General features: G+C 41.3%; 1 protein-coding gene across 2 annotated transcripts in view; it reads left to right on the forward strand.

Annotated features, from left to right (window-relative positions):
* Positions 1-494: 494 nt before the first annotated feature.
* The window catches only part of LOC311130609 (phospholipid phosphatase 2-like), a 41,930-nt gene continuing 30,191 nt past the window's right edge, over positions 495-12,233 (forward strand). Inside the window, exon 1 of one of the 2 annotated variants that reach the window (XM_084163392.1) lies at positions 495-918. In XM_084163392.1, coding sequence (XP_084019518.1) covers positions 861-918 — 58 coding nt within the window. In that variant the 5' untranslated portion in view covers positions 495-860. The remainder of the gene's footprint in view (positions 919-12,233) is intronic. The other variant, XM_084163393.1, reaches the window with a different exon arrangement.

Consider the following 12,233-nt stretch of genomic DNA (forward strand, 5'->3'; position numbering starts at 1 on the left):
GAGTGGATAGATTTAGGTTATGTCATGATTGAATATAAGATATTGTTAATGCCATGTTTGGCGTGATATATTCAGTAAGTTATTACTTGCCTTGAATGCTCTCAAGGCATTATCCTATAACGACTCATTAAAGATATAAAAAAATATTTATCACACGTGTCAATATGAATGTAGTGCCATGGGTTTCCCCAAAATTCCCAGTAAATTTACACTGATCTATGGAAATGCTCTTAAATATCCCCAAAGTTGTATGGCACATTTATCAATCAATACACAGTATACAGTGAAGTACATCCGCCTCCACACAAATCACCTGCTGTCCACTGTAAGCTACTCTGACAAACGAACTGCTTTACCACCAGCAAGGCTGACTTCTGCTCAGCTTTCTTTTATTATTGCTGTCAGTGTGAATTCTTACTTTCAAACTTGGCACAGAAAATGTAGGACTACTATTCGACGTCAGATTGTGGGAGTAAAAAACTGCAAGGAAGTGGGAAGGAGGGATCTGTGGCGTGGAGGGTTGTGTTGGCTTGTCGGACGCCTCAACTACTGTAAAACTAAGGTTCCTTTTTCAAGCCTGTCATTACAACCAACATATGAGGGTAAGATTTTAACACTGTCGCCGATTGAGATGACTAGTGTGAGTTTGGAAGACATATTTGGGACTTCAAAATTGCACATATAGGTGTCAACATCTGTGGGCAGGTAGGAAAGTAGCTTAAATTCCGGAAGAACTCGCAATACAGGTTGGCTGTTTGCATACGTTTTTTTACTCAGCGGACTCGATGTCAGCACTCGTAAACTAAGTTTCCAAACACGTGTCTGATCAACTGGCAGCCTCTATCAACAGAAGAACAATTATGGATTTGAGAAAAAAGAAGATGTATGTCTTGGTGGACGTGCTGTGCGTGGTAGTAGGTAAGTAGCCTACAGTAGCTACAGTGCATCAATTTCACACTGTGCTTGAACATAGAAACGATTCTATAGCCTACACAAGCCAGACCTATGTATGTGCCTCGATAGTATAGTGATTTGAGTTTTGGACTGATTAAGTACCAATTTATGTAAAATAGAAAGGTTATCCACCCAGCTAACAATAAACGTTCACACAACTTTAGAGCACTTTCCTTTAAGAGTCTCAGGTCATTACCTAACGTTTTCATAGGAACGTACCAGTGATGTGCAAGAAATGTTTCCAAGAGACCATTCTTTTATTGTCAATTATACAACGGGTGGTCTAATCATGAATGCTAGTGGGTTAAAACTGCATTCCAGCAGGTGTCTATTCCACAAGTTACCACCAGCTAAATCTATGACGTTAAAATGCCTATTTACTCTGTTCCATCTGACCGCGCAATCCACTCTCTCATCAGCCCAGCCAGGCAATTTATAAACTTGATCTCCACTATAAAAAGCATCTAGACATTGTCTCACATTTCTTTTAGACTAACATTTTGTTTTCAATATCGGAGATTTGTATAAACCTTGCTGTAGGTTTCTGACATTTACAACATTGTTTCAATATTCAAATTCGATCTCCAGCTGTCCTATAGTGATGAACATGTCGGGATGAGACAGACAGGCAGGCAGCTTTTCTCAGCCAGTCGAAATCATGAATCGGCATAATTGTTATGGATATATATACAAAGAACTATCAATATAAAACAGGTAAACGAAACGAAGTGCAACTAGTTTGAAGTCTTTCCAGCTTTATTTTGAAGTGATTGTGTTAGGTGTGTTGTTGGCTAGCTCTCGAACAACAGTGTCCTGACGAGAGAGCACATGTTCTATGCCAGGTGAAGTCATGCATCATTAGCTCATTGTTAAGGATGTATCCAAATAAACAGCTTAAACAAATGCAAGTGCAGCTACTTCGTTGTTATTCTGGCTGCACTGTTTGATGTGACTGTAAGTTAGCCGTAGTTGGCTAGCTAGCAAGCAAGGGATAAGAATGTTGGCAGCCAGTATGGCAATGGAACATTTTAGAACGAACGACTGGGTTGCGTCCATAGATGCAGAACAAAAAGACTGAACGACTGGGTCGCGTCTCTGGCAACGGAACCGATAGAACGAACGATCAGCCTCCTTGAGTAGCAACCCTAGATTTGTGTCAGGAATATATCTTGTGGAAGGATGAAATACAGTGGGGGAAAAAAAGTATTTAGTCAGCCACCAATTGTGCAAGTTCTCCCACTTAAAAATATGAGAGAGGCCTGTAATTTTCATCATAGGTACACGTCAACTATGACAGACAAAATGAGATTTTTTTTTCTCCAGAAAATCACATTGTAGGATTTTTAATGAATTTATTTGCAAATTATGGTGGAAAAAAGTATTTGGTCAATAACTAAAGTTTCTCAATACTTTGTTATATACCTTTTGTTGGCAATGACACAGGTCAAACGTTTTCTGTAAGTCTTCACAAGGTTTTCACACACTGTTGCTGGTATTTTGGCCCATTCCTCCATGCAGATCTCCTCTAGAGCAGTGATGTTTTGGGGCTGTCGCTGGGCAACACAGACTTTCAACTCCCTCCAAAGATTTCTATGGGGTTGAGATCTGGAGACTGGCTAGGCCACTCCAGGACCTTGAAATGCTTCTTACGAAGCCACTCCTTCGTTGCCCGGGCGGTGTGTTTGGGATCATTGTCATGCTGAAAGACCCAGCCACGTTTCATCTTCAATGCCCTTGCTGATGGAAGGAGGTTTTCACTCAAAATCTCACGATACATGGCCCCATTCATTCTTTCCTTTACACGGATCAGTCGTCCTGGTCCCTTTGCAGAAAAACAGCCCCAAAGCATGATGTTTCCACCCCCATGCTTCACAGTAGGTATGGTGTTCTTTGGATGCAACTCAGCATTCTTTGTCCTCCAAACACGACGAGTTGAGTTTTTACCAAAAAGTTCTATTTTGGTTTCATCTGACCATATGACATTCTCCCAATCCTCTTCTGGATCATCCAAATGCACTCTAGCAAACTTCAGACGGGCCTGGACATGTACTGGCTTAAGCAGGGGGACACATCTGGCACTGCAGGATTTGAGTCCCTGGCGGCGTAGTGTGTTACTGATGGTAGGCTTTGTTACTTTGGTCCCAGCTCTCTGCAGGTCATTCACTAGGTCCCCCCGTGTGGTTCTGGGATTTTTGCTCACCGTTCTTGTGATCTTTTTGACCCCACGGGGTGAGATCTTGCGTGGAGCCCCAGATCGAGGGAGATTATCAGTGGTCTTGTATGTCTTCCATTTCCTAATAATTGCTCCCACAGTTGATTTCTTCAAACCAAGCTGCTTACCTATTGCAGATTCAGTCTTCCCAGCCTGGTGCAGGTCTACAATTTTGTTTCCGGTGTCCTTTGACAGCTCTTTGGTCTTGGCCATAGTGGAGTTTGGAGTGTGACTGTTTGAGGTTGTGGACAGGTGTCTTTTATACTGATAACAAGTTCAAACAGGTGCCATTAATACAGGTAACGAGTGGAGGACAGAGGAGCCTCTTAAAGAAGAAGTTACAGGTCTGTGAGAGCCAGAAATCTTGCTTGTTTGTAGGTGACCAAATACTTATTTCCCACCATAATTTGCAAATAAATTCATAAAAAATCCTACAATGTGATTTTCTGGAATTTTTCTCTCTCAATTTGTCTGTCATAGTTGACGTGTACCTATGATGAAAATTACAGGCCTCTCATCTTTTTAAGTGGGAGAACTTGCGCAATTGGTGGCTGACTAAATACTTTTTTCCCCACTGTAGTATGAATAAATATATAAAAATTAAGTTTTTAGTGAAAATATGTCAATCATTATTTGAATATGTTGGTAACCCGTTCTGTAAAAGTGATAATGGCACGGTTTGCCGCCCCTCTGCGAACACCCGTGCCAATGTATCCTCCAAACACCGGCTTCTCGGGTTTACCTGTCTTGAATGAGCTCGCTTGCGCTGAGGTGGGATGGGTGGCAATGTCTGAGGTGGGTCTTTAAAAACGTGCACCGAAGTGCCAATTTCAGGCAGCGCTGGTGGGGATATTTTAAGACCAACCAAAAGCTGGTCTTAGCGGGAATGCGGTTGGTTATGGCATGGATTTTGACAGCGGAAGCGCAGCCTATCCAGCCGTGATGCACAGTGCCCATATGTACATGGAACAAGAGATATTTACTTTTTGTGCCCGTAAATCTCATATTTAGAAACATAAAACTTTTTTGATTAAAAACCAAGCATAGCCTCCCCTCTTAATGAAGGCTGGGTTTTTTTGTCCTGCCCAATGCATTCGCCAAGAGTCAAGGCTATCATAAATGTTTTGGCTCATGAGACCGCTTAGAAATAAATCTTAATCACCAAAGCTTTATTAAAAGAAGTTTGGGGGCATCTCCTTTTTATCTATGTAGGCTATTGTACATTATTTTTGCCAGCTCCTGTTATTATTTTGGATGTGCGGAAAGGGCCAGCCGTGCTGCCCTGTTCTGAGCCAATTGTAATTTTCCAAGGTCCCTCTTTGTGGCACCTGACCACAGGACTGAATAGTAGTTCAGGTGTGTCAAAACTAGAGCCTGTAGGACCTGCCTTGTTGACTTCTCCCCATTTTAGCTACTGTTGTATCAACATGTTTTGACCATGACAGTTTATAATCCAGGGTTACTCCAAGCAGTTTTAGTCTCTTCAACTTGTTCAATTTCCACATTATTTATTACAAGATTTAGTTGAGGTTTAGTGAATGATTTGTCCCAAATACAATGCTTTTAGGTTTTGAAATATTTAGGACTAACTTATTCCTTGCCAACCGTTCTGAAACGAACTGCAGCTCTTTGTTAAGTGTTGCAGTGATTTCAAAGGCTACTCCATTCGGCTTGTATCCATCCCCATTTCCAAAGAGCGCCTCTTGTCCGGTTACCAAAGATGCACTCCTCCAAACATATTCAAATTATTCAGACCTATAACGCAATATCAATGGTCATTTAAGGATAGATTACATATTACTTTCATCACAGTTAGTGCATCTGTGCTGAACAAAAATATAAACGTAACATGCAACAATTTCAACGATTTTACTGAGTTACAGTTCATATAAGGAAATCAGTCAATTGAAATAAATTCATTAGGCCCTAATCTATGGCTTTCACATGACTGGGCAGGGACACATCATAGGCCTACCCACTTGGGAGCCTGGCCCACCCACTGGGGAGCAAGGCCCAGCAAATCAGAATGAGTTTTTCCCCACAAAAGGGCTTTTTTCACGTGTGAGTTCCACGTACCTCTAATGTTCGCCCCAGCGTGAGCTTTTCTTTATGCGCGTGATGTCCGAATGCATTCACTGTTCCAAAATGTGATTGTTACGCAACAGGACTGTTAACCCGCACTGCCCTCAAACCAAGACACGCTACCTGCTAATTATCTATAGGCAATGTTTCAACTTGTCAATTTCAAATTATTTTCTAACAAGTTTTATTTTCTAACAACAGTTTGAATTGAGGTGTGTTCCGCCTCCTCATTAATTCACATAAGAAGTAGCCCATTTCACTGTTGCGGACAATTTATGTTTGAGGCTTTACTGAGCCGGACGAACTTTTCATTTAGACGAGAGCCCCAGCACTTCCCCAGTGTTTCCCCAGATCAAGTATGAAGACATTTGTGCATCTCTAGTCAGAACAGGCCTTGCACAAACTTTTTCCCCTTGGCTGGTGTCCGCATTGCCTTTGTTGTTTTCCTTACAAATAATAACTTTGGACATGTGTGCGTTCCTATCAAAGTAAGTGCCTTATTTTCTGTATATCGTGTTGTAATTTATACTGTAGCATACCGTATGTACAGTGACTTCGGAAAGTATTCAGCCCCCTTGACCTTTTCCACATTTTGTTACGTTACAGCCTTATTCTAAAATGGATTAAATTGTGTTTTTTTCTCATCATGCTACACACAATACCCCATAATGACAAAGCGAAAACAGGTTTTTAGACATTTTTGCTAATTTATGAAATATCGGAAATATCACATATAGGAAATATCACATTTACATAAGTATTCAGACCCTTTACTCAGTACTTTGTTTAAGCACCTTTGGCAGCGATTACAGCATCGAGTCTTCTTGGGTATGACGCTACAAGCTTGGCACACCTGTATTTGGGGAGTTTCTCTCATTCTTCTCTGCAGATCCTCTCAAGCTCTGTCAGGTTGGATGGGGAGCGTCGCTGCACAGCTATTTTCAGGTCTCTCCAGAGATGTTCGATCGGGTTCAAGACCGGGCTCTGGCTGGGCCACTCAAGGACATTGAGACTTGTCCCGAAGCCACTCCTGCGTTGTCTTGGCTGTGTGCTTAGGGTCGTTGTCCTGTTCGAAGATGTACCTGGTCCTGAGCACTCTGGAGCAGGTTTTCATCAAGGATATCTCTGTAGCTCAGCTGGTAGAGCACGGCGCTTGTAACGCCAAGGTAGTGGGTTCGATCCCCGGGACCACCCATACACAAAAATGTATGCACGCATGACTGTAAGTCGCTTTGGATAAAAGCGTCTGCTAAATGGCATATTATTATTATTATTATTATTATTATTATTATATTATTATTATATTATTACTTTGCTCCGTTCATCTTTGCCTCGACCCTGACTAGTCTCCCAGTTCCTGCCACTGAAAAACATGCTCACGGCATGATGCTGCCACCACCATGCTTCACCGTAGGGATGGTGCCAGGTTTACTCCAGACGTGACGCTTGGCATTCAGGCCAAAGAGTTCAATCTTGGTTTCATCAGACCAGAGAATCTTTGTTTCTCATGGTCTGAGAGTCTTTAGGTGCCTTTTGGCAAACTCCAAGCAGGCTGTCATGTGCCTTTTACTGAGGAGTGGCTTCCGTCTGGCCACTCTACCTTAAAGGCCTGATTGGTGGAGGGCTGCAGAGATGGTTGTCCACTCTGTCAGAGTGACCATCGGGTTCTTGGTCACCAGTTTTTTTAAGGTTATACTGATTTATGATGAGAAAAATACGCGGTCAAATCATGATGGCAGTGATCTTCAGGTCGGAAAGTCAGAGCTCTAGAAAGAGGCCTGTGTTCCCGAGTTGGAATTCCGAGTCGGATGACCATTAAAAACTATTTTACCCAGTCGGAGCTCGTTTTTTTCAGAGTTACCAGTTGTCTTCAACGCACGGAAGTCTGAGATTTCCGAGTTCCCAGTTCCCAGTTGTTTTGAACGCGGCATCAGATTGTAACTACAGTACCACATTGTTGCCAGCTCAGACCCCCCTTTCCAGGAGTTTTATTTTTATTTAGCTTATAAACTTCTCCTGTGTTTGCCTCCCATTTATTGATAAATCGCCCATCATAGTAATATTTTCTGCATCATATCCCCCACGATACATTCCCCCATTTCTATCCCCCATGGACTTGAAAACCCCCCATAAATGAAATGAACCCCCATCATAAAGAATTTAGCTGCTGTTCGCTTAGCTGACACGCATCTCTTTTCTAAACAATATTACATTTCTCCCTTGTGCTCACCAGAGATGTGGTACATTGTAAACAAGTCTAGCTGTTAGGTCGACAACTTATGTTTTGTTTTTTGTCAGCGCAACCTGTCATTTAGACTGATTTTATGGAATGAGTTTGGATGTGTTCTGTGTGATGCTTGGATGATGAAGTTCGCATTTATCTTTTACAATAAAAAGTGAAATTGAGGAATAAAGTTGTGAAGACCTTTATTTCCCATCAGTAGAAAACATTGTTTAGATGCTTTTCAGACAACAATGCTGTTTACACACGCTTGTTGCATTATACGTTCTGTTGCTACTGTTCCAATCACATATTTGCGATGGTTAACATTTAATTCTCTGGCAACAGCTCTGGTGGACATTCCTACAGTCAGCATGCCAATTGCATGCTTCCTCAAAACTTGAGAAATCTATGGCATTGTGTTGTGTGACAAAACTGCACATTTTAGATTGGCCTTTTATTGTCCCCAGCACAAGGTGCGCCTATGTAATGATCATGCTGTTTAATCAGTTTCTTTCTTGGGCGCCATCATGCTGGAAAGTAATTGGTCATCACCAAACTGTTCTTGGTGGTTGGGAGAAGTTGCTCTCGGAGGATGAGTTGGTACCATTCTTTATTCATGGCTGTGTTCTTAGGCAAAATTGTGAGTGAGCCCGCTCCCTTGGCTGAGAAGCAACCCCACACATGAATGGTCTCAGGATGCTTTACTGTTGGCATGACACAGGACTGATGGTAGCGCTCACCTTGTCTTCTCTGGACAAGGTGTTTTCCGGATGCCCCAAACAATCGGAAAGGGGATTAATCAGAGAAAATGACTTTACCCCAGTCCTCAGCAGTCCAATCCCTGTACCTTTTGCAGAATATCAGTCTGTCCCTGATGTTTTTCCTGGAGATAAGTGGCTTCTTTGCTGCCCTTCTTGACACCAGGCCATCCTCCAAAGGTCTTTGCCTCACTGTGCGTGCAGATGCACTCACGCCTGCCTGCTGCCATTCCTGAGCAAGCTCTGCACTGGTGGTGCCCTGATCCCGCAGCTGAATCAACTTTAGGAGATTATCCTGGCGCTTGCTGGACTTTCTTGGGCGTCCTGACGCCTTCTTCACAACAATTGAACCTCTCTCCTTGAAGTTCTTGATGATCCGATAAATGGTTGATTTAGGTGCAATCTTACTAGCAGCAATATCCTTGCCTGTGAAGCCCTTTTTGTGCAAAGCAATGATGACGGCACGGGTTTCCTTGCAGGTAACCATGGTTAACAGAGGAAGAACAATGATTTCAAGCACCACCCTCCTTTTAAAGCTTCCAGTCTGTTATTCTAACTCAATCAGCATGACAGAGTGATCTCCAGCCTTGTCCTCGTCAACGCTCTCACCTGTGTTAACGAGAGAATCACTGACATGATGGCAGCTGGTCCTTTTGTGGCAGGGCTGAAATGCAGTGGAAATGTTTTTGGGGGATTAAGTTCATTTTCATGGCAAAGAGGGACTTTGCAATTAATTGCAATTAATCTGATCACTCTTCATGACATTCTGTAGTATATGCAAATTGCCATCATCAAAACTGAGGCAGCAGACTTTGTGAAAATTAGTATTTGTGTCATTCTCAAAACCTTTGACCACGACTGTATATAAAGTTATAAGATCAACCTCACTAAATCATCTCTGCTCCCACTTAACAAAGCAATGTTCAATCTCAATATAGAATCGAAGATGCCAATTGTGATCCATTTTAAATACCTGGGCATTGACATTTTACCCTCTGTTTGAAGGACTACAAACAAGTCACAACTGCAATTACAGCAGATCTCAACAGATTGTTTAATCTAACATTAAAACGTTATGAAGTTGAATTTCGATAGTGAAAATGAATGTCTTGCCTAGCCTAGATTTATTTGTTAGCATGCTTCCTTTGCCCACGCCATTAGGGTACTGGGAAAATATTCAAAGTTGAGTCTTGAATTTTATATGGCAAGGCAAACGTCCCAGAATTTAAAATGACTACGATCAAGCAACCCAAAGGTTTTGGAGATCTAGGTTTACCCAACTTCAAGTTACATGCTTTGTCTCTAGTTCTCCGCCCACTTAAGAAATGGTTTGATCAAAATAAATGTATTCCTTGGTTGGACATAGAGGAAAATATTGTGTCACCATTTACATTGAAAGATGTACCATTCTCTGCCTTATATCCTCTAAGTTTTGCTGTACTCAGTTTGGACCAATCATTGCCCACTCAATACAGACCTGGCAACAAATCAAAAAACTGGGTAATTGGGAAGTGCAATGGCATACCCAAACACCAATATTTAGAAATTACCCTACCTTTTGAGAGGGAAACTTATTATTTTTAAACAATGGTCTGAACAAGGAATTCATAAAGTTTCAGACATAATGAATGATGAAGGTTTATTATCCCTTCATGACCTAAAAAAAATAATTATAATTTACCTGGTTCGTCATTTGTATTTATTTATTTACTGTTAAGAACCGCTATGCGCACTTATGGAGTCAACCACTCCCATTCCAGCCACTTTTTAGGTAGCCAGAACACAAGTGGAAGTTTTGTATCTAATCTATATTAAAAAATCTACAATGGGAATAGTTACGGTATGAAACACAGATCTTAAAGACTGCAAACAAACTACAGATTGGAAAAGAGTCTGGAACAATATCCCAATGTCCTCCCGAAGTTTAAATCATCAACTAATACACTACAAATTAATTCACAGATCAGATTTTATTTGACTTAACCAGTTACGATTTTAAAAGATAAAGCTACAAATGCGGTAATTACAAATAACAAGATGATTAATGACAATTTCAAAAGCTTCTATTAACTTTTATATAAATCAGAATTAAACAACAGTTGGACGGATCCTGTAGCCTTTTTAGACTCAACAACCCTGAAGCAATTATCAGCAGACAAAAAATAATCACTAAAAAGAGATCACCCAAAAATAAATATTAGATACTGTTAAAACATTAGCGCAGAGAAAAGCACCAAGAATGGATTGCTTTCCCCTATTTACACAAATGACAACACAAATGTCACTCAATTCAATACTTCCTAGTTCCATGTATCAAACGATTATTTCAATTATGTTAAAACCAGGAAGATCTGGAGAGTCCCCTACTGATTGTAGACCCATAAGTTTAATACATTGTGACAATAAAATAATAACAAAGCTTGTAAGCAATAGAATGGCAAACGTCTTACCAGACTTGATACATATAAATCAAACAGGGTTTATTAAAAATAGACACTTACACATACAATAACTTGTTTCAGTTTAATACAATACGCACAAAAAATATACAGCTCTGGAAAAAATTGAGACCACTGCAAATTATTCTTAAATCAGCATCTCTACATGTATGACAGCCATTCCATTCCAGTGTCTGTTGAATTCCAACACAGGCACACCTCATTCTACGGAATTAGGTACTGATTAGGTGATCACCTGAACCAAATCTTATTTAACGAGGAAAAGTATAAAAACCACTGCTGTGGACATCACTATCCTCTTGCAATAGAACCAGCTGGATGGCAAAAACAGTGCTAATAGTACCTCAAAAGTAATATTAATTAAAAAAATAACTATTGACCATGCCAAAAGAGTTGAAAAAAAAAGTTTTGAGTGAGGAAAAGAAGGGTTCAATTCTGGCTTTACTGGCAGAGGGATACAGTGAGCGTCAGGTTGCTTCCATCCTTAAAATTTCAAAGACGGCAGTTCATAAGAACAAGGTCAAGCAGCAGACATTGGGGACAACAAAGCTACAGACCGGCAGAGGGCGAAAACTACTCTCTACTGACCGGGATGACCGCCAACTCATTCGAATGTCACTCAACAACCGTAGGATGACATCAAGTGACCTACAAAAAGAATGGCAAACGGCAGCTGGGGTGAAGTGCACGGCGAGGACGGTTCGAAACAGGCTCCTAGGGGCAGGGCTGATGTCGTGCAAAGCTAGAAAAAAGCCCTTCATCAATGAGAAGCAAAGAAGAGCCAGGCTGAGGTTTGCAAAAGACCATAAGGATTGGACCATAGAGGACTGGAGTAAGGTCATCTTCTCTGATGAGTCCAATTTTCAGCTTTTCCCAACACCTGGTCGTCTAATGGTTAGACGGAGACCTGGAGAGGCCTACAAGCCACAGTGTCTCGCACCCACTGTGAAATTTGGTGGAGGATCGGTGATGATCTGGGGGTGCTTCAGCAAGGCTGGAATCGGGCAGATTTGTCTTTGTGAAGGACGCATGAATCAAGCCACGTACAAGGTTGTCCTGGAAGAAAACTTGCTTCCTTTTGCTCTGACAATGTTCCCCAGCCAGGTCAATCAAGGTGTGAATGGAGGACCACCAGATCAAGACCCTGTCATGGCCAGCCCAATCTCCAGACCTGAACCCCATTGAAAACTTCTGGAATGTGATCAAGAGGAAGATGGATGGTCACAATCCATCAAACAAAGCCGAGCTGCTTGAATTTATGCACCAGGAGTGGCATAAAGTCACCCAACATCAATGTGAAAGACTGGTGGAGAGCATGCAAAGACGCATGAAAGCTGTGATTGAAAATCAGTGTTATTCCACCAAATATTGATTTCTGAACTCTTCCTAAGTTAAAACATTAGTATTGTGTTGTTTAAAAATGAACATGAACTTATTTTCTTTGCATTATTCGAGGTCTGACAACACTGCATCTTTTTTGTTATTTTGACCAGTTGTCATTTTCTGCAAATAAATGCTCTAAATGACAATATTTGGGAGAAATG

This window comes from Coregonus lavaretus (genome assembly GCF_964263955.1).
Source record: "Coregonus lavaretus genome assembly, chromosome: 6".
NCBI classification, from domain to species: domain Eukaryota; kingdom Metazoa; phylum Chordata; class Actinopteri; order Salmoniformes; family Salmonidae; genus Coregonus; species Coregonus lavaretus.